Source organism: Salvia splendens, chromosome 11 (assembly GCF_004379255.2).
Source record: "Salvia splendens isolate huo1 chromosome 11, SspV2, whole genome shotgun sequence".
NCBI lineage: Eukaryota > Viridiplantae > Streptophyta > Magnoliopsida > Lamiales > Lamiaceae > Salvia > Salvia splendens.
In genome coordinates this window covers 27,331,231-27,354,372 of record NC_056042.1, presented here as the reverse complement: position 1 = coordinate 27,354,372, position 23,142 = coordinate 27,331,231, and the positions used below count along the sequence as shown (strand labels likewise).

The 23,142-nt window shown below is 37.5% G+C and overlaps 2 protein-coding genes and 1 pseudogene across 5 annotated transcripts; 1 reads left to right on the top strand and 2 right to left on the bottom strand.

Annotated features, from left to right (window-relative positions):
• Window positions 1-571: 571 nt before the first annotated feature.
• On the top strand, window positions 572-6,767 carry LOC121753565 (polyamine oxidase 1-like). Of its 2 annotated transcripts, XM_042148775.1 has the most exons (10): window positions 572-713; window positions 844-1,093; window positions 1,670-1,798; window positions 1,884-1,945; window positions 2,037-2,194; window positions 3,204-3,347; window positions 4,528-4,677; window positions 5,611-5,865; window positions 5,962-6,043; window positions 6,131-6,767. In XM_042148775.1, exons 1-10 carry the CDS (start codon window positions 662-664, stop codon window positions 6,334-6,336), a joined length of 1,488 nt encoding a protein of 495 aa, XP_042004709.1. In that variant the 5' UTR covers window positions 572-661; the 3' UTR covers window positions 6,337-6,767. The 2 variants fall into 2 exon arrangements, with proteins under 2 accessions (XP_042004709.1, XP_042004710.1); XM_042148776.1 differs by lacking the exons at window positions 572-713; window positions 844-1,093 and adding an exon at window positions 1,137-1,576.
• Window positions 6,768-15,516: 8,749 nt separating this feature from the next.
• Window positions 15,517-18,299, bottom strand: LOC121754114 (annotated as a pseudogene).
• A 478-nt stretch (window positions 18,300-18,777) lies between these two features.
• Window positions 18,778-22,757, bottom strand: LOC121754115. 3 transcript variants are annotated; one of them, XM_042149463.1, is made up of 2 exons: window positions 22,549-22,757; window positions 18,778-19,522 (listed from the first exon to the last, which is right to left on the bottom strand). In XM_042149463.1, exons 1-2 carry the CDS (start codon window positions 22,691-22,693, stop codon window positions 19,344-19,346), a joined length of 324 nt encoding a protein of 107 aa, XP_042005397.1. In that variant the 5' UTR covers window positions 22,694-22,757; the 3' UTR covers window positions 18,778-19,343. The 3 variants fall into 3 exon arrangements, 2 of the variants coding, with proteins under 2 accessions (XP_042005397.1, XP_042005398.1); XR_006040546.1 differs by lacking the exon at window positions 18,778-19,522 and adding an exon at window positions 22,044-22,472 and having other exon boundaries at window positions 22,549-22,686; XM_042149464.1 differs by lacking the exon at window positions 18,778-19,522 and adding an exon at window positions 22,044-22,307.
• Window positions 22,758-23,142: the final 385 nt, after the last annotated feature.

Here is a 23,142-nt window from a genome sequence, read left to right as displayed (position 1 = left end):
CTCTCCTCAACAGGGGAAGAGGGTAGTGTTGTGCTGCCCTAGCATATTGGCCGGGCGACGCCCTCCATTGCAGCTCAGGAAGGAGGGACGGGGCGGTGGCGCGGAGCAGTGTCGGCCTCCAGTGAGAGCATGTTCCCCACACTGTAGAGGTTGGGTGGTGTCGATTTTTTTTCATTTTAGATTCAAACCTCTAAAAATATTTCATTTCATTCCAAATGTATTTTAAGTATAGTTTATTTTATTTTATTTTATTAAAGCAATTTTTAATTTTTAGTAATTATTTTAATTTCATAAGTATTAGTAACATTTAATGAATATATGAAAGTTAAGAATATTAAACAAAAAAAGTGAAATGAAAAAAATTAAATTGTTATCACAATAAAACTTTCTGGTACATAAGTACATTGCAATATTGCATATAGTGTAGTGAAATACTCCATGAATATAGAAAAATAAATTCGTGATTGCTACGACAGTGAAATAATTAGAGCACTGATTATATTGTTATTCAGATTAGAGAAGAGTGGGCCCCTCCCTACGTGTACACAGACTCCCGCTATTTCTGCCTCTCTCGCCCAAAAAACGCACACACACTCCCTAATTTTACAAACAAATCAACTCACTCTCTCTGTTTTTCTTCTTATCGTTTTCAATCATTTCAATGGAGATTCCGACTAAATGCTATGTTATCATTGTTGGAGCTGGCATCTCAGGCACTATTCTCTCTCTTGTTTCCTTTTTGTTTTCCAATGTTATTACACATGTATTGCAAATGAAATGCCGAATGGAGAGCGTAGAGTGATAAGTGGTTAATGGTTTGCGAAAATGAACGTCTCTGTGTAGGTATAACGGCGGCGAAGGTGCTGGCTGAGAATGGCGTAGACGACGTCCTCATATTGGAGGCGGCGGACAGGATCGGTGGCCGGATTAGGAAGGAGGACTTCGGTGGCGTCACGGTGGAGCTCGGCGCCGGCTGGATCGCCGGTGTTGGCGGCAAGCAGTCCAACCCCGTCTGGGAGCTCGCTCGTCACTCCGATCTCCGCACCTGCCTCTCCGACTACAGCAACGCTCGTTACAACATCTACGATCACAGGTTTCTTCCATCTCCTAGCTGATTAATTCACTTCAAATCTCTCTCACACTCTCTAGAAACACACACACACACACACACACACGTTCATGCTTATTGCGTGAGGTATCCGCTGGCATGATTTGATTTTACGCGGCGATCTTCAAAATTTAATCGGTGATATGAAATTCATCATTGACCGCGGCAATCAAACACCTGATTAATTCGGTTTCTAATTAGTCAGCTTAATTGATCGGTTGATGAATTGAGAGATGGAGACGTTTGGTGTGGGGTAATGAGCAATGATTATTCGGTTAAAATCGAGTCAATTGGGCTTTAATGCATACCTTTTCTCTTTAGCTTTTCCTTTATAGGATTTAGCTTTATATCATGGATGAATATATTATTTCCCGTGTTTCGAATTTACCACACAGAAAAATCGAAAGCACATAGAATTCATGTTCTCGCCTCTCCGGCGTTAATTGCATTCTTAATTTATCGGATTAGGTAATGCTCTTTCCTGATAACGACAGTCCATTACCGATTTCCTTGCTTAATTATTCCTCCCCAAATTTTTTATACTATTTTTTAATTGAAAAGTGGGAAGATATTCCCGAGCGGCGTAGCGGCGCAGTCCTACCAGAAGGCGGTGGAGTCCGCAATTCAGAAGCTGCGGAAGCAGGAGACTAGTCCAGATGTCGATGCATCGCTTCTCGCGGAAACGGCGTCGTACTGTGCTTCTTCCTTCCCTCTTTCCAACTCTATTCTTTATTCGCCTTTTCCTAATTTTCTAACCATCTTTATTGCCGTTCAGAGCTCCGAAGACTCCAATAGAGCTGGCAATTGACTTTATTCTCCATGATTTTGAAATGGCAGGTAATTTTTTTGTTTTTGTTCCTTTCTACTCTCTGTTCTGATTTCGATTTTTTTACCGAAGATAAAGGAATTTTTTGATTGTATTTTACAGAGGTGGAACCAATATCGACTTACGTGGACTTCGGTGATAGGGAGTTTCTAGTTGCAGATGAGAGAGGGTACGAGCATTTGCTGTACAAAATGGCCGAGACTTTTCTATTTACCACGGAGGATGGTGAAATCTCAGACTCGAGGTTAAAACTCAACAAGGTAAAAAAGTTGAGAAGTAATTTTTCAGTACGAACTCAACTGATTCTTGATTAATAATTTCTGGTCCCGTGTACGATTTCTTCTGATTTAACATTTTGTCTTTTTCATGATTTAAACATCAAATGCTAACAAAATAGAGAAATATTTTTAATTTGGGAAAAGGACAAAGAAATTGGAGGGGGCTGGAAATATAACAGAAAGTGATTATATTAGTACGTTCATGTAATGCTGCTCACCTTCCCTTTTTCTGTTTGTTTGTTTGTTTGCTGTTGAGTTTGTGGAAAGGGACATCTTGCCAATGAATGGCTGGTAATGGTATGAAGTAATAGTTCAATCAACTGAGTATTAGTCAAGATCCAGATTGAAATATAAACAAAATTAATTCAGTCTGACTAACATAAAGCATGTACATATTACAAGTATTTTATCTACTGAATAGTTGTACAGGTATATACTGGAGTAGTTGAGAAACTGTTTGGTATAGTTCTTGAAAATTCTTGAATCTTGAAATATGGAATTATTAGCTTTATTGTCTGGCCCAATACTAGTCAAACCTATTTATGGTAGTAGCTGGTGAATTGATTGTTGCTAACTGTAGTTTGGTTTATTCTGACGAAGATGGAATATGGGATTTCTTCTCATCTTTTTTTTTTCCAATTCTTCAATTTGAATACTTTGAACAGAAAACATCCAAAGTGCGTTGGTGACTTGGTGGGGTTATGATGGTTAATTCATCGTGTTAGCAACTTTTTCTAAGATTTTTCAAGACCCCACTTGGCAACATTTTGAAACAGTTAAAACATGGAAATGCTGTGACTGTGAAAAACTTTTGTGGGGTAGGAGTATATTTACACAAATTATTTGTTTTGATTACCCATGACAAAGTAAAAAAAGTAAACATGGAAATATAATGAGCCTAGGACATTGTGTTTGGTGAATAGATATTGAAGAATCCGAATATTAAATGCAGATTTGATGAATAGTTGTTTTCATGAAAATTTGGGGGCAGGTTGTTCGGGAATTGCAGCACTCGAGAAACGGCGTATCGGTGAAAACGGAGGATGGCTCCGTTTTCGATGCCCATTACGTTATTTTGTCTGTTTCCATTGGCGTTCTTCAAAGCCACCTCATCTCCTTCTCACCACCGTTGCCCGTAAGTCTCTCTTTTTTTTCCTCTTTCCTTCATTTGTCAAGTTTCTATTTTTTTATTCTTTGCTAATCACAAGAATTATTTATTATGATTACATTTATGTTAAAATATGACCATTCACCAATAAGAATAGTTGTAGTAAGTGATAACTTTGAAGTGGGATCCCTATAGACTGCAGAAACATCATAACATCGATAATGTGCTGATTGCTAAGACATCATATTCATACCGCAGCCGGCTATTTACATGTTTGGGTGTTGAATTATGGCAGTACTTTATTTTTTATCTAGTGATTATTATCTTAATTATTTCTCCATGTTACGTGAGTTGGTATGACATGACCATAATTATGTGGATATGATACAGTGTGGGTCCACTTATTATTACTCGAATTTGGCCTTTCTATTTCCTTTTCTCTCTAAAGTGAATAGCAAGACATGGGGTCCCATTTTTGAGTAGGAATAGGATTACCTAATTGGTTCACCTGCACAACAAGCATCCAAGAGCAGATTCTGGACCTGATATTAAATAAGAATAGTTTAAGGAGATCACAATTAATTATGGACAGTGAACAACCATATTAAATGTGCTTGTTTTAATTATTGATTGGCCCTAAACATGTAGACCTATGCTGTTTTTCACTTTATTACATTTGCCCCACACTTATTCGAATCCATATACAGTGGGCAGCTTAGCTTGTTATCAATCCACAGTATTTTAATTCTGGCCTCATGTGTCAGGATTTACTGATCATGCCAAGTGTAGGGTGTAGGAATTTTGAGGCATACTTGGGAGTGCCTCATTTTGTTTTGTTAGGCAATCGTTAGTCCATCATGCTTTATTGTAGCAGATTAGGTACATAACATAAGATTCATGTGTGATTTGTTCGAATTAGTGATAGGGATGAATGAAACAGTCACTAAGCAAGATACAGTTTCCTTTTTCTTTTCTTTTCCATTTGAGTTGGGGGACGCAAAGATGATCGGACCTCGTCTCTTGGTTCATGGTTGGCTTGGTTGCTAGCATATATGCTCGTACCTGGCAATTTGACTCAAGAAAAAGTGATTCTTGCATGTTTATTTTTGTGGTACCTTGACAAAAGAATGATGTATTGGCGCCATGAAATAATACCATTGTAAATTTGTGCATTAAGTACTAATACTACATATAAACAATTCAACAGAGATGGAAAACTGAGGCTATCTCCAACTGTGACATTATGGTGTACACCAAGGTTTTCTTAAAGTTTCCGCACAAATTTTGGCCATGTGGTCCTGAAAAAGAGTTTTTCGTCTATGCCCACGAGCGAAGAGGCTACTACACATTTTGGCAGGTTACCTCAAATTAATTATTTCTTCACTTTGATGCTAAAGCTGCTATTTCTTCTTATCCCCCCCTTTGTTGCTGATAGATTACTTATGTTGCTGCTTTATCATGTGGAGTAGTTGTTACATTGAGCTGATTTTCATGCTAAATGTATAGTCTCGTAATTCTGCAAACTGCTGCTGATCATTGCAGTTTTTACTTTTAAATCTAAAGCTGCGTACCTTTTAGTTGTTGCGCTAGTGATTTAGTGTAGCTCATCCTGAAATAAATCAATATCATGCTAGTTTATCGTAGTTTCCTGATAAAACAAATTGAAATAAGCTTGTTGGATAACTTTATCTGATAAAACAAATTGCAATAAGATTAATGGATATATCCTTCAAAATGTGCAATGGATCTATACATTATTACTTTATTTTTATGGAATAAACTGTAATTGTGTCATTTTCTAACACAAAATAATACACATTCGTCATATCAGTTGATTGCAACATGCTTTGCTACATTATTACCGATCACTGACAAAACTATCCCACCAATCAACAGAACCTAAATCTTCTATGTTTCTTGATCTCTTGTCCAGCTAATTGTGTGTCAAACATTAGAGGGTTCTGTGATGTTAAGACACCTGTAATAGTCAAAATTCACATCCATAACGTGCATATATTGTAAGTATTATGCAATTATTTAATGTCAATGGAGTTTATGTTATGATTGAAATTTTGCATTTTCATCTCCTTCAGCTTACTAGATTAAAATCTTGTATTATAGTCAATATTGAAAATCTAATTTATATTTACGTGACATTAATTCTAGAAAAGTTGATCAGAATATGGACAAACTTACTGATTTGCAAATCAGAGTATGATGTTAAATTTGGAGAGAGATTAATTGTGATTGATTATGAAACTGATTTTGGCTGTTGCTCTATAACCATCAGCACATGGAGAATGCGTACCCAGGGTCCAACATCCTAGTAGTAACTTTGACAAATGGAGAATCAAAAAGAATAGAAGCACAATCAGACCAAGAAACTCTTGTAGAAGCAATGGAAGTCTTACGAAACATGTTTGGACATGATATCCCAGATGCTATGGACATACTAGTACCACGTTGGTGGAATAACCGTTTCCAGCGTGGTAGCTATAGTAACTACCCAATTTACACAAATCATCAGCTTGTAGACGACATCAAGGTTCCTTCATCTTGATTCTAAACAGAGATTAATAAGATCCCTCTATGTCTCTGTAATTTACCTTACAATATTTTGATGTTCGCCTTATACCTCCAGGCTCCTGTGGGACGGATATTTTTCACCGGTGAGCATACCAGTGAAAAGTTCTCTGGCTACGTGCATGGAGGCTACCTTTCAGGTGCGAGAAGTTATGCCAACTCTACAACCTCTAATCATTAAAACTGTCTTAGAAATATACATGTGAAGTCTCTTTTATACTGAGCAGGTATCGATACTACCAAAGCATTACTTGAAGAAATGAGAAGAGAAAAGGAGCGGAAAAATGAAAGCCAAACTTTTCGGATAGAACCCTTGATAGCCTTGAGTGGATCCATACAACAAGAGGCAGTATCAAATCTGCACAAGTTTGATATCCCTCGACAGCTCTTCCTTCGTACTAGCAACCTTGGAGCTCCAAAGGCCATCTTATGAATAGAAAAAATCATCTGACATGTTCTATATATGTATGCAGCAAAGATAACAGTCTGACTTGTGGAGTAAATGAAGAGATGGGAAACTGACTGCAGTCGACAACGCGAAAGACCAGAGTTTGCTGCTTATCCGAGCAATCCTCCTGGTGGATCTACACAAAGAATTATAGCTACATTGGATATATGCTTCAGTGTGACAGGAAATCATAGTAAGATTTATTCTTCTCAATTATTATTTTTATTTCTTTTCAACGAACATTTGCTTATAAGATAGGCAATATAATATTGTTGTATAAATCATGTTTCACTAAGCTATCTAGTTTACTGAGTTCTTTTGTATTGATGCTGTGATACCAGAAATTTTATCAGATCAGGACTTTGGGTTTCAACAAATTATAATTAGATTATGATTGATTTTTATTTTCTTATAAATACTCTGTCCTTTTAATTTTTTATTGCATTGTATTTTATACTAATAACTTTTAGAGGTAGTTTCTCACAGACGACCTAGAGAAATTCTCACGTGCTTTTATTGTTTTTCTAATTGCTTTATGATTAAGTTCATAATGAGTGTTATACATAAATTAATGGGTTAATTGTCATTTTAAATCATAATTTTAAAAATTTGTTGTCACGCATAGTTTGAGTTTGCATTTGATTACATTCTAGGGGCACTTGATTATGCAATCCTATATATATAGGGATGAGAATGTAATCAAATGTAAACTCTAAATATTGCACAAACTCCAAATTATGATTTGGACCGTTAAAAAATGTCAACAGATTACAAAATAACAGCAACAAAAAATATCAACACAGTGTCAACGGTTGACACCGTGATAACATTGTGTTGACATTGTATTGAGATTGTGTTGTATTAAAATCTTGAAATTTTACATTGTGATACCGTGTTGAACAGTTTTGAGTTTGTACATATATGAGTTTCTAGTTTGTACATGAGTTTCCATTTTATTACTAGTATACTTATTATATCATGCACGAACGTATAAATTAAATTTAGAAAATTAACAAGCCCCTAAACATAAAACAATCCTCATTTAATTTGTAAATACTATCATTCAATTTGTTTGTTAGGCCATCCGCAATGGGCGGACGATGGCACGCCCGATGGCGCGCATCGTCCGCGCCATTCATCGTCTGCCCCCACTGTGGGTGTGTGGCATAGGCCGCGGACGATAGTCGCGGCCTATGCTTCGGGCGCGATTTAAACCGCGGACGATGGCCATCGTCCGCACCATTGCGGACGTCGCGGACGATGGTCGCGGACGATGGCCATCGTCCGCGACATCGTCCGCCCCATTGTGAAGGCCGCGGACGATGGCACGCGGTTTCGTTTTTTTTATATAAATCTCGTTTCTCATTCAGTTGTGCATACGAACATATCGACTATCTCTCAACATATTCTCTCTCAACATCCAACGAAAATGAATCCCGGCGAAGACACCAATAGTTCTAGTTCGTCTGATTCCGGTCGTTCGATTGACGAAGCATCGCCGATGTCATATATGCGTGCATAATCATGCACAACATGATAGTCAAGAGTGAAGGCGGAAGCATCACCGATTGGAATGACGACGACCGTGCATATAGCTCTGCCGGCACATCAACCGAGACACCCGATAGAGGGTTACCGTTAGGTTTCGATGAGGTTTTATCTAGGCAGGCCTCAATGCGCAACCAACAGGAGCATGCGCAGCTCATGAGCGACATGATTGAAGAAGTGTGGGCTCGTAACTGCCGTCGCTGAGTTTGCATTTTTTATTATTTCGCATTGTAATGTATTAATTTTTATTAAATGAATGAAGTTTTTAAAATTCGTATTTTAAATGTATTTTAGTTTTTTTTAATTCGTATGTATTTTGTAAATATTACAAAATTGATGATGTGGCGCGCCATAGGGCGCGCCTTAGGGCACCCCACTGCAGGTGGAGAAGGAGGAGGATAAAAATGCTGACGTGGCGCGCCATAGGGCGCCCCACTGCTGATGGTCTTAGTTAGTATAACTCGATTTCGTTGGGTGTATATTTATGTTATCTTTTCCAAATAGGATTAAGACTTAGGACAGATTCTGCCTATAAATAGCCCTTAGTGTCTCATAATGCTGTGTCAGAATTTCAGTTCATAATTTCTTTGGTATTAAATCTTCTTTAGAGTATATTTTTTGAGGTTTCTCCTCCACATTCTTTTGGACATACTCCCTCCGTCCCGGACTACTTGCACTTATTTCTTTTCTGGACGTCCCAAGTTATTTGAACTCTTTCCATTTTTAGTAAAAATTATCACCTACAGCCGCAATTGTTGACTTTACTATACACTCATTCCTTTATCTCCGTGCCGAAAAGGAAATGTGCGAGTAGTCCGGGACGGAGGGAGTATTTTTTTAGATTCGTCCTACGCATCTTTGTGACAAATCGATGACTGATAAGAATCGTTGTGACACGTCAATGACTCACGAGGATTGGTGTGACAAGATGATAACTGACACGGATCGTTGTTACAAGCGTGGACGAAGATGTATTATTTGTGTTTGTGGTGTCATGCGTGGAATAATTATGTACTCATCTTAGTTTCTGAGTTCATGGTATCGCATATCTACATACAACAATTGCACATTCGAGAAGATTTCAGTAGCTCTTCATACCCTAATACCTCCATTGTCATTGACCTCAAATTTAAATATCCTCTCGATTCTGAAGATCTCAACATTACTTTGTATTGTGCCTCCTCTTACCAAAGCTTCTCCCCCGTTGGGTATTGCGTCGTCCCAGGATTCAACGATGGCTTCAGGACGACGCATCGAGAGGTGATCGTGGTAGCACGTGGGCCGTCATGGAACGACGCGCGACGGAGGCTTGCCGAAGGGTCAACGGTGTAGTTGAAGGTTGAGATGACCACCAGCTTTATATACAGAGAATATTGTCGTAATTCTAACAACACCCAGGGAGAGTGAAAAGTGTTGGGATGCAACGCCAGTGAAGGTGGCGGCGGATTTTCTTCTGGATGGTTCCGGCGAGGTTTCGGAGGATTAGTTGAATTTTGTTTTGTTTTTTCTTCATTCAAATTGCTTTTAGTTTTTGAATGATATTTGTCGTTTTAGTTATATTCATATTATTCATAGTTAAAGTGGAGAAATTGTAAAGTAAGAGAGAGAATAATGTTAAGAAGACTGTTCTCAATATTATTCTCTCTCTTACTTTACCATTTCTCCACTAACTATTTATTATCATTTTTATAAAAACGAGTGCGCAAAAGTGACTGGGACTCCGAGTGGTGGACGAAGGGAGTACATGATATATGATGATCTCTCTGTATATATCATGCACAAGTAGCCTCGGCTTCGAAGACGAACAACTTTGAAAGCTCATCACATGTAATTCTTAATGTAATCACATGTAATTCTTAATATCATATGTATATCATGCACAAGTAGGCTCTGGTGCACATATATTTTGGATATCAAATATCAAATACTCGATATTTTTGACAGGCCTAATTATAATCAATAGTCATATTTTTTATATGATCCAAAATAACTACTCACTCCGTCTGTCAAATGTTGTCCAGTTTTGCCATTTTGGTCCATCCGTGAAAAATTGTCCACTCTGCTTCTCTTTTTCTTTCTATTTTTGGTAAATAGACCTTACTTTCTACAAACTCATTACACTCACATTCTATTATAAAACTAATACTATAAACTCATTTTTCTTCACATTTCTTAAAACCTGCGCCAAGTCAAACTTGAACAATATTTCATGGACGGAGGGAGTAGTACTTTATTTATGGTAATCTTGTGACATAAATAAATCAACAGCTACGTCATCTAGTTCCAATTCATTCTCACTTGCTGGCAATTTTTGATCCAACACGAATCTGCACGAAGTTAACTCTACACGAACGCGCACGCTCTGGATTTGGGTTCTTATAGGGGCAACGTGGGATCAGAATTGGAACCAATTGTACTATTATCATGCCAAGCAGTAAGAATTCCCTCACGAAGATCATTAGGTACTGCTAATATCGTCTAAACTGCATTTCTGATTCTATCTCCAAAAACATTGGGATTCACATTGGGATCATTAGGTACTAATATCGCATTGTACTCGACACGAACACGCACGTTCAGGATTTGGGTCCTTATAGAGTCGACCCAATAAGAACCCAAAGATATCGGGTTGGGATGGTCGGGTTAGGGTTGGGGAAGGTTGGGTTTGTATTATTTGGATCCTTATAGGGGCGGCGTGGGACTAGGGGGGCGGTGGACTCAGGGGCGGCGTGGGATCAACGTTGGAATCAATAAACCCTAAACCCAAACCATAACCCAACCCGAAAGTTAACACATTAGCTTTGGAGGTGTTCGTGTCATGTCAAAAAATTTCAGCCTTACATTTACCATAAGTACCTTATGACTCAATTTAGTTTTGCATGTTATGAAGCTTTTCGACCCCACCTTGGTCCGTCATTAATCTGCAATAAGAATAGAGAGAAGAAAAATCAAAGGTTAAACAACTGAAATCTAAAATATTCTTCCAGTGGAATGTTTCCTTGATAGTGTTTATTCTACAAAAATATAAGCTTTTCGACTCCACACTTGGCCTGTCATTGAGAACTGGAGACTAGTGTATCCCACGAGAACTATATTTACCGTAGCAATTCTCCAGCTATGGCGTGTACTAACACAGAAGCTCCAAAGAGCAGCGACAATGACCAGAGCGCGGAAGGCGCTATCTTGCTTCAGGTGATCGTCACGCTCCAACACTCCGATGAGAGCGGTCGCCGCACTAGTAACCAAGAAATTTTCGATCTACGCTAGAGCCATTTATAAGTGATTAAAAGATTTCGATTGAAGGAGTGTAAAGGAGTTAAACTGTTACCGAATCGTTATGGTTATATACTACTGCAGTTGAAATAACTTGCCTAGTGGTGAGGCTAAGTCTATGACATTTAATGATTCCTAAAGGATCCTGAGGAGATTGAGCTCTCAAGGAGACCGATTATGGCAAGATACTCGACTAGAAATCACCTATGTAAGTGTGAGGTGTGGCCGCTTCATATAACACACTTATGAATGCAAAGTGGTGTCCAAGGCCGCAATGGACACAATACGTGAGAACGGATGAGATTGAGGTGTTTAAGTGTTAACACCATTGTCTCGGTGCACGCATGTGTATTCGATGGTGTTGACTATGGATGGTTCAAAGCCAAAAATTACCTATCCTTATGCTAACATACTGAAAGTCTTGATTTTCGTGTTCATTCTCTCAATTGTGTTGAGATGATGTTTCTCTCTTCTGCACAAGTTGGGTCGTGAGTTGATCGTCGTGATTTATCAAGTTGGGGTCCATGGCTGATCCGGCTGGGCGATGTCTTCTTTTGCCTACGGGCGCCTGTGAACCGGTCTTGTGGCAAATCTAATTGATCATGTCGACTCAATACCACCTACTCAAGTGTCGTTGGGTGCACGGATGGAAATCAGGGCCTTGAAGATCTTAACCCACCATACTATGATTTGGTAAAGGGAAGTAAGGGTCGAATCCCACAGAGACGATGTGTTTTACATTTGTTGTGGACAATTTGGAAATGGCTGCTGCCACGCATTCAGAGTGGGTTAAGTTAAACTACTTGACGGGATAAACTAAGGAACTAGACTAACTAAACGGATCCATTCGCTAAACTTAACTAGGCCTACAAACTCTAACTTACCAGGTTCGAACTGAAGAACTCGTACTGCGATTTCGTGAAATATCCAAATAACAGCGAAAGTAAGTGGGTGTCAGTCCCCTGCAAAATGTATGGTATATCAAACTTTAATAACAACTTCATCTTCATCAAGTAATTAGTGCAGAAACAAAGCATATACAAGATTCTCGAACATTGCCAAATTAACGAACAACTTGTAACAACATGGGCTCAACATAATGAACTCAAACCATAGATCTACGCTAAGGGATCAATTGAAATTATGTAGAAAGAGTGACTAAACCATAACCATGCAGAAACAGAAAAGACAACTTCCATATCTATGACACAAAAATTCAGTTAGACGCGAATCTACAATCATTCCTTGCAATCACACTCAAATCTGCTTCACCACGTTTCAACAAGTTAGATCCAAACATTTTAACACCTTCCATCCAGGAAATCTCCATAATCAAACAGTAATCACATACCAACAACTCAGATCCAAAACAGAATTTACTACAACGGAATTTGCATCAACTAAACACTGCCCAACGTACTCACAATTAAGAGACATGATAAAATTAGCAAGATCATTCACAAACAAACATAACAATCTAACCAAAGTCGAAGTCACAGCTTCAAATTTGCTTCCAGCAATAAAGCAATTCAGAAATACAGTAGAAAACTTAAATGAAATTGTAGCAAAACAGAAATTAAAGAGATTGTATCTTCGCTCCCACTTGGGACGGTGTTACACAGCCTGAAATATGATAAAAATAACCACCCAACAACGATTAAACCTCGGAACCAAGTGTGCATCGGACGAAAATGAAGAACTGGGGTGTGGTGAGCTTCCCAATCCACTCTAGTAGAGAGCTGACTGTGATGATAGCTGTCTCTTCTTCCTTCCCATCTCTATTATAAGAAGGTTTGAGGCTCTGATCCCAAGGGAAACCTTCCTCTCAAAAATTCCGTTGTGCCATTCTCCTTGGGATCTTTAAGTTGTGCTCCATCTCCTATTCGGGTGCTCTCGCATCCTCCATTTGATTTAGCTTGATCCACCGGCAGTGCGAGGTAAAAAGCTCCATTCCTCTTGATAAGTTCGTCCGCTCAACTGTTTCATGCACTTCTCGATCATGACAGACTTTATACACACCTGGCTCACAATTGCACGTTAGTTTATGGAAATGGGTGGAGTTTTATCATAGAACAAATGCATGAAACGAACCTTATCACATACCTCTTGAGGGTTGAGCTTGTGTCTGCATACATATGCATTTGGCAATTTCCACTCATGTGGGGGATTGTTAGAATCGTGTTTGGTCAATGGACTTTGACCAATAATAAATGTGACGAGACATTCAATTTTGTAAAATTAAATGTAATAGCGACAATCTAGATTCAGAGTAGATGACTGTGATATATTCATTTTCTCTAAACCGATTCCCGGTGAGTGAGAAATTATGAATTAAAGTTTGTCACAACTGTGAGCTATAAATGAGCTATGAGATAAAACTAAGAGATTAATTAAAAGTGTTAATTATCCCACATTGGTGGAGGGAACCTTATTAAACATGTATTTAATAAGATGAATTATTACTTGTAATAATTATAGTGGACTAAGATGGGCAGTAGAGCCCACGCGTGCACGCTGCCTCATCACGAGCCGCGAGCCACGCTCCTTGCATCGTGTCTTGTGTTCTGTGCTCAGTGCACCGTGACCCATGCCACTTCTGACGGGTGCCATGTGTCAAAAGGTTCGCGATTGACCCAACGCACAACGAGTACTACAAGGTCCACGACGGATCCCGACACATAGCGGGTCCCAAACGGTCCCCGATGGACCCCGATGCATCGTGTGCCAAAAGGTCCATGATGAATCCCGTCGTGTAACGTGTCCAGATGCATCATGTCTATCCAGCTCCCGTAACAGCTTGTAACCCTCGGCGGTTACAGTCAAGCCATCATGACACACAATGACTGTTTACTCCATTAACAATCAATGAGTGGACTTGACCTATAAATATGCATGCATCTCTTGCATTCCCTACACACTACACAAGCAAACCAAGCATATCATTTGCATAGCTCTCTCCCTCTCTCTTTGCATAGTCTTCTGTCGAAGTTTTGCCCTCGCCATCATCCAGTTCGCCAGAGCTTGTTCTGTTTGCGGTACTGCAACGAACTAGACGGAGCCGTTTTATATTTGGGGAAGTCACGCCAATCAGAGAGCACTAGCGGGGCCGTATCTCGTCTTGCGGAAAGAGGATTCCTCGACTCGGCTTACAAATTACCTCTACGATTTATAGTTTCTGATTTGTATTTTCGTTTCAGTTTATTTCTATTTAATTTCTCCATTCTTCATTGAGTTGTATTACGTCCGGCTAGTGTTTATCTTGTAACACATCATTTCCATCAACAAAAATGTGTTATCTTAGTCAGGACGGGGGAGTATTTATTAATAAAATTAACAAGGCCTGCAAAGTGAGGAGAAAAATTGGGTAAAGTATGGAAGAAAACATTCTGTTTTTAGAAATTGAATGATTTTTTATGAACATCCTAGAATGGCAAATGAGATTATTTTTTATGAACATCCCAAAATAGTAAAATGAGATTATTTTTCGTGAACGGAGGGAGTAAGATTATTCGCAAATTAATTAGTTGTTGAATTTATTTTTCGAGTCAACTAAATTAATCCAACTCGACTCGATTCGATTCGATTCTTCCTTTTACAGATAGATCCAGTTTCGTCGTCATGTTTAAGCAAAAGTCAAATAAAGTCGTTTTTAACAAGTTCACATTTTGGGCTTGCATCTTGTTACCTTTGTTTTACTACTGTTTTTCCTCAATTCGTCTCATTTTGCCGTTTTATATCTAATCTTTCAACTTATTAACATAGAGAAATACGTTCTAAATATAACATTAATTTATTGTTCAATAGTTGTTAGTTGTAACCATACTATGGATGACTCGATGTGTTTGCACGTTTTATTTTTGTTTTCCGATATAAAATCCCCACCCATTGAGCTAGTATTAGGCAAAAAGGATACCCTACATGTTCTCTCAATATAACGCTACAACAGCAGGGAGGGAGGGAGGGAGGGAGGGAGGATTTAAGAACGAATATGGACAACAGCAAACACTTAAACCAATATAATAATGTTAAACACCTCAAAAGATTAGGGCTACATATAGAATCACTTCCCCCTGATTATTAAATGTCTTCATAAAGGCTCTGTCCAAATTCCAATAGTGTCAATATCAATTGGAAGAACGACAGATGTTTAAAACGGCACTAAAAGGAAGTGCTGGTGATTAGCAATTGTTGTAACCCACTCATTATCTCGTATAAATCTTATTCCAGGCCTTTAGGTTTTGTTATATATAGAACAAGGACAATTACATGTTTGCAAATACTCAGTCATCACACGCTCCAAAACATTCAAGTATGTAAAGTCACCTGAAGGATTTCACAGCATTCTTTATCTCAAGGTCTTCTAATATATTTCTTGAAGCAATAGGAACATCTATACGAAAGATAAATAAGTGTCGGTGTAACCAAAAATAGTACAAATGGATTGCACTACTTAGAACAAACGCTCTATATACTTACTCCCTCCGTGGCTGGTTCAGAAAAATTGTTGTATAACATGTTCAAGACAGAAACAAAGTAAGGATGCACAAAAATAAATGTTCCTCTATATTCTCGCAAAACCCTCACTGCTAGTGCACTGAATCCACATCGAGGACCTTCTGGCACATCACAGGGTTTTCTTTAATATCCTGCATATTCAGCATAAAATAACTAACAGGTTGGGCTAATGTCTTTATTGGAAAGAAACTGAGACTAGAAAAAGGTACTAATAAAAGAAGGCCAAATAACTAATAGGAAAAACAAAATTTTAGAGCATTATGAAATTTTATAACACCAATTCTTCAGATCCTCAGTGATTCACAACCATGTTGCAGAAGCTTGGGTAAACTCAAGAGTTCCTACCTGCTCAACAATGTCCTTCAAGGAGATTTCAGAAGTCTCAACTTTAGTCGTGGGTCTGAAATCTTCATGTGTATCGGGGATCACTGGGCACAGAAGTGGAAAAACGAAGTATGCCCTGATAAAAGGATCCAGATGCCTAAAGGGTGTAATGCAAGTCAGATGAATATCAGAATCAGAATTCTGTAAACTATGATAACTATCACATTAAGCACTTCAGTTGGTAAGCATGCATTTAAGACAGGATGGAAGACTATATAATGATATACTAATTCCTAGTTCCACACATTCCCGAGTAAATTAGCGTAAAACTAAATACGTACTACAAGTTAACATCTATCATCACGAGCCTGCTAATAAAAAGCTTGGAAGAAATACTGCAGATACACATTATGCTTGCCTCTCTGGCAGCACAAGTAGTACCTGCTTTTGTTCTCAATCAAGGGGTATGGTAATATGTCTTTATAGTATGATTATGGCCCACTGTAACCTTATTCTGGAGGTCATCATGTTCTCACATTTTATGGATCAGAAGGCTTAAGGTGACTCAAATTAATGAACAGTATTGGTATAATTTTCTATTACTCTAATTTATATGATAGTGAGATATAAAGTTAACTAAAATAAACCAACAAGTTTCTCTCATGCAATAGGAATACTGAAGCTCATGCTTCTTATTTTAAGGAGTAGGAAACAAGGAAACCAACAGACCAATCTGTTTGGCAATTGATAAGTCCCCAACTCAGCCCAATCAAAATAGAAAATGACGCAATGAAACTGTATAATAGTTTAGAGATCTTTAAGCAACATTAAACTAAATAAACATACAGTTGAACTAGCAGCTGGAACTGCAAAAATGCCTTTGTAAAACATAGTATTAGCTAAAGGTCTTGCCATTCTCCCAAAACTGCAAATCAAGGCAATTATAGAAAGATTATTCCAGACTCCCTGCAGTCTAAAAAATTAAGACTTGCTGCAAAATATGTGAATGTCACACTTCATAAATGATTAAATTAATTACACATTAATAGCATTAACAAAGTTTGCAAACAACTTTTTATGTCAAGCTGAGCTCAACGACATCGATAAGATACTCTTCTAAATACAAACCTAAATGTCAAAAATCAGAACTTGAAGATATCTAAGCATCCTGAGAGTGAGTACCCTCGGGGGAATAATAAAAGAAGTTTTGTGCAAGACAAAGGCTACTTCCATATATCTCATATACTTGCAAAAAAAGCTGGCTGTTTTATGTAGATTCGAATTCTCAGACCTCATAAAGAGAAAATTCTCGTGAATCAGATAAGAACACAATTATTGTTAGATGCATTAAAACACAAAGTTCTTCGATTTTATATCAGGAAAACTGAAATTAAACGGAACAAAATTGACAAAGTGTGTTCTTGAGCATGGAAATTATTCCATATTAGTAGTAGTATATCATACTACCAAGCATGCAATATTCCAAAAATTACATAAAAAACGAATAGAGAAAAGAAATCTAACACCCGTATAGCGAATTGCATAATCGAATAAAGTATACTAGGAAAACAAAGCCCATTAGAAGTAGACAATACGAGAAAATCGGGTTTATAGGGTACTTTACGTTTAAAATAACATAAATGTACCCATTTTGTTATCTATTCTATATATGGGAAAAACGCCACCCTCATTGGCGTGTTTATAAGTGAAGACGCCACCCACATTGGCGTTTTTCAATTTCGAACCGTATGTCGTCGTATTGTATTGAAATACAGTAGTTGTTAAAACACGCCAAGCAGGTTGGCGTGTTTTGAATAAAAACGCCTTCACCACTGGCGTGTTTCAATATAGAGAGATATTCAATACTGACGTGGTTCAAGTTAAACCCACCTTCCGCACTGGCGTTTTTCCAAGAGACACGCCAATGGAGTTGGCGTCTCCATCCACAAACATGCCGACGGGGTAGGCGTGTTTGGCTTGAACCAGATATCAGTGGGAACTCTCCCATAAGCGCGAACCCTAATCACTTTCCCTCCCCCAAATGCGAAAAACCCTCCCCAAGGCGAAAACTCTTTAAGGAAACCTTTGCTCGGGTCGACCCGGTGGTGGATTTTAGCTTGGAGATTTCGATTTTGGCTCATTTTTCCAAATATTAGTCTTCCTATTCGGTTAGTATGTCTAATTTTTGACTCATTCTTCCAAACATTAGTCTACCAATATTTGATGGATTGTTATGATAGTATATATTGTAGTGTAATTTATATAATTATTTGATGATTGTTACGGTATTATATGTTGTAGTGTAATTAATAGAAATATTATGATGAATGTGAAAATAAAACATATTTATTTGTGTTTTACATTATTGCAGATAGTATGACGTGGTGTGTCAATTTATATTGGGGTGGAAAGATAATTACCGGATCAGTTATTTCATATGATCCTCCTTTTGCAAAAGGATTCATTATGTTGGATGAAAGTATTTCCTACGATAAGCTTGTGGAAACAATTTGTGAAAGGATGAGGATAATCATATTTGAAAACAAAGTTCAAATAGTATGGAGACGTCATATATTTTATGGATCTTCAGTCACGTTTATAGGTATGCTACTAGAAGAAGTATGCATGCCACTGATGTTTAGTGAGAGTATGGCTATGGGAGGTCAGATTGAATTATATGTTGAGTATTCGGCAATTACTCAACAAAATAGTCATCATCTCATAAGTTATGATGTTGGTACGTCTACGAGAGGCCAAGAACCATATTTCGCTGCAACACAAGATTTTGATTTTGGAGGCGTGCATTTAGGGGACAATGACAATTGTGATGTGGTTGAGGACATAATAGGTCCTGATAAAGCCGACTTTCTTGATCCACAATCACCTTACGATTCTGAAGATGTCGACCCGGATAGTAAAGACTCAGATGGTGATCCGTCGGATGATGAACATATAGATACGAGCCCGCTGAACATATATGTAGTCATCGTGCTCATCATTCAGCTCAATCCTCAATTGTTTTGATAAGCTTGTCTGATTCCAACCCATTTCTTTCAACTCCATTGCGTCTGGTATAAATCCTAGAAAATCCAAACACACGTCCTTCCAATATCCCACATCCTTCGAGGGGATGTAACCCGTCACAGCCTCTCCGTCAACTTTGAGGCCCCATAAGACCTCCACGTCTTCCAATGTCACAGTCGCTTCACCGACTGGAAAGTGAAACGTGTGAGTCTCTGGCCTCTAACGTTCAACCAATGCGGTGATAAGATGGTGGTCAATGTCCTTTGGTTGACCACACCTCAATATACCGCCGAACCCCATCTGGTTCACTACTGCCAAAACACGGGGATGTATGATTCCTTCAAATCTTCGGCAGCATACGTCTTCTGATGGAACTCCTGCCCATATATTATTAGAGACGTGTTGTCTCTGAAAATACAATACAGAATGATCCGCCGGACCACATAAGAGCCGACGACGAGAAGTTGAAGATGATCCCATAATTTACCTACACAACATTCACAATTCTAATTAAACAATAAACAAACCTAAACAATTTCAATAATTAGATACAATTTAATCCAATATCATAAAATGGAACACCAATATCAAATAATTCACAATACACAAATTCACCTACACAACATTGCACAAAATCATAACACAATTCACCTACACAAAATTAACAATTCAAACTAAACAATATACATCAACCTAACAATTTTAATAAACCAAATATTGAACCCAAATAAAACCCAAATAAACCAAAACCCACATAAACCAAAACCCACATAAACCAAATCAATTTGCCCAATTTTTAAGCTACAACAACCCTAGGGTTTAGGTTTATAATCAAATTTATACTCTAGCTAAACACCAATATCTTAACTATCTCAACAATACACAAATTCACTTAAACCCAAACAATACAACATCAATTTACAAACCAAATAAACCTAAATAACAACGGTATTCAATTACTCTAATATTGTAAAAAATAAGCATACTAACCGGGAAATTTATCAAATACGGGGAAAAATAGCACCGATTGATGGAGGGAGGGCCAAATCACCGATTTCGGGGAGGAGAGGTTGAGAGAATCGCGATTTGGGGAGGAGAAGATGAAAAGGGCGACGATAATTTGATGTGTGTGCTGTGTGTTTCGCATTTGAGGGAGGAATACTGATATACGGTTTCAGAATAAACATGCCAATTGCGTTGGCGTGTCTAATGAAACATGCCAGTTTCGTTGGCGTGTCTAATGAAAAACGCCATCACGGAAGGCGTGTTTAACTTGAACCGCGTCGGTGGAGAATTGATATGAAGAATTGAAACACGCCAGTGGTGAAGGCGTTTTTATTCAAAACACGCCAACCTTCTTGGCGTGTTTTAACAACTACTGTATTTCAATACAATACGACGATATACGCCAATGTGGGTGGCGTCTTCACTTATAAACACGCCAATGAGGATGGCGTTTTCCCCATATATGGAATAGATAACAAAATGAGTACATTTACGTTATTTTAAAGGCAAACTACCCTATAAACCCGATTTTCTCTAGACAATACCTAGTTATGGGGTGGAATTAGGGTTTAGAAAGCTGAGATGTTCACCTTTTCGAAAACTAATATGTGGCCAACGGTGAGGAGAAGAGCGACAGGTGACGGCGTTGCCGGTCAGCAAGCAGGCGGCGGTGGTTCGGCTCAAAATACTTTATTGATTTCTGTATTTTGAGTTATAAATTTTGGGTAGTATATTCTGAATTAACATGATCAAATTACTAGGAAAATTATTTTTAAAATTATGATTTATGATTCTTGAGAAATGTTTTCCTACCAAATTTGATTATTGTGTTTGAAAATGGGTTAGGATTTTGAAATTATAATTTTATTCTTAAACTTATCTAATAAATATAAAATATAGAAGTATACTACAAAATAAAATATTAGTATTAAATTAATGGCTATTAAAAATACTAAATCATGGAAAAAATCCTGATTTTTTAAATATTTATAGTAGCATAATTCTAAGTTATCAAATTATTATCCTCATTTTCTTATACTCCCTCCGTTTCCGAAGCGTATGCACTATTTCTTTTTCCGTCCGTCCCCAAAAAATATGAACTATTTCCTTTTTTGTCCGCCTCTAAAAAATATGAACATTCTAATTTTGGAAACTCTCTTCTTTTTAACGAGGTGGGACTCATTCTCCACTAACAATACTTAATAAAATTCCATTGAGGACGAAGAGAGTAATAATTAAACTAAAGAGGGAACTTTTACCCTCAAGCCCAAAAATAGGATTTCAATTTATTTATTCTCTCTTTCTTTATTAAAATATATAATTTATAGTATCTCTTAATTTTTTTCCCCTTTCTTCCTTCTCTTTTTCTCCCCAACTTTTCCTTCGTCCAAAAATAATGCTCATTATTTGGTCTATACTGTAATTTTCAGTATATGCTAAAATTTTGATACATCATGGTACCAATAATATGCTACTCCATATGTACCAATTTTCATATATCATATATAATGGGTATGAAACAAGATTTTGGTATAGGAATATTTCAATAGGTTCAACAACACACGAGGTTTCCTATTCCTGCAAGAGAACTAAGTTGTGGATTGCCAACACAATTTAGGATAATGTTGACTTGCTCATTCTATTCAAAAGAGAAGTTGCGTTTTAGTTTCTTGAGTTAGGAGTTTCAAGAAAAAACATTTATTTTGTTGGTTCCTCCTCAAATGTAAAGCCAATTACCATGTGATAACAGTTGTTTATCACCGGTTCAGCTCTAACACAGTCTGAAGTAGAAAACCAGTTAAATCATCACCCAAGAGACCAAAACAGCTGACAGGAGATGAAACAGAAACAAGGAATTTTCAATGAAAACAAGGTTGACAGAATTTCAGGCAAACACAACCAACATAAGATTAAATCGATCACTAAGAGAAAGTTGCCTTGTTAGTAATGCATCAGAGCATCGTTCGGACTACAATGAGGCAACAAATCGGGAACCAGAGAAGTATGAAAAGAAAAATATACTCAACACTTTATTTGTTAAATAGGAGTACAATTGATGCGCACACACACACACACAGAGAAACATACATATACTTATATTGGAACAAAGCATTCAGATCCAAGGTACAAAGAGAGGACAGTAACCTTTCTGGTTAAACTTTCTAAAGACTTATCATCCAGGCCTAAGCAACATAGAATTGTTCCTTCAAGTATAGAGATGTCATAATCTCTGAACAGAAATTTCACTGCCAATATCTTCCTCTCACCTGGCATTTACAGAGTGGCAATAGAATACATTTGGCTTCAATTAAACTCTCATCATGGTCAAATAGACAAACTCAATAGAAATTAAAAGCTTGGCGCATTTAGGGGAGATCAACTCAATAGAAAGATACTACTATTACAGAATAATTTTAGAAAGCGAATTGAACCTGTCAATATATTGAATTGTGATAAATGGACTGCAATAATCCAAATTAAACATATGAATGAGTAAAAGCTGTGTACCTGGGCACCAACTAAGATTGGTGGATGGTTCTTTATCAGCATAGAAAAGGATAAAGTTCGCCTTGTTATTCGCGGCTTCATTGGTAAATTGCTGAAACACACCATCAAATGTAGCTAATGTTGCTTCCAGCACCTTCATCGGCATTTTTTTTCCCAGAATTTAGGGCTTTTGCTATCTTGTTTATAATTGAAAGTGATAATCTTGGCTTTATGCCTCGTGGATATTACGCCATATATATAGGTAAAAACGCTCTTTGCCGGCTGTACTAATAAATTACATTAACTAAGACTTAATTAAGATTTATTAACGGTAAATGTTTTTATTTTGGTCTTATGAAATTGCAAATACTACTCTCTCCATCGATAAAAATATGTGCATTCAATTTTTAGAAAGTTATATCAATTTAATAATGTAGGTCTCACGATCCACTAACACTACTTTAACTATCATTTTACTCCTCTCTCTTACTTTACCATGTCATTTTACTCATCTCTCTTACTTTATCAATTTTGTCTTAACTATCATTTTACTCCTCTCTCTTACTTTACCATGTCATTTTACTCATCTCTCTTACTTTATCAATTTTGTCTTAA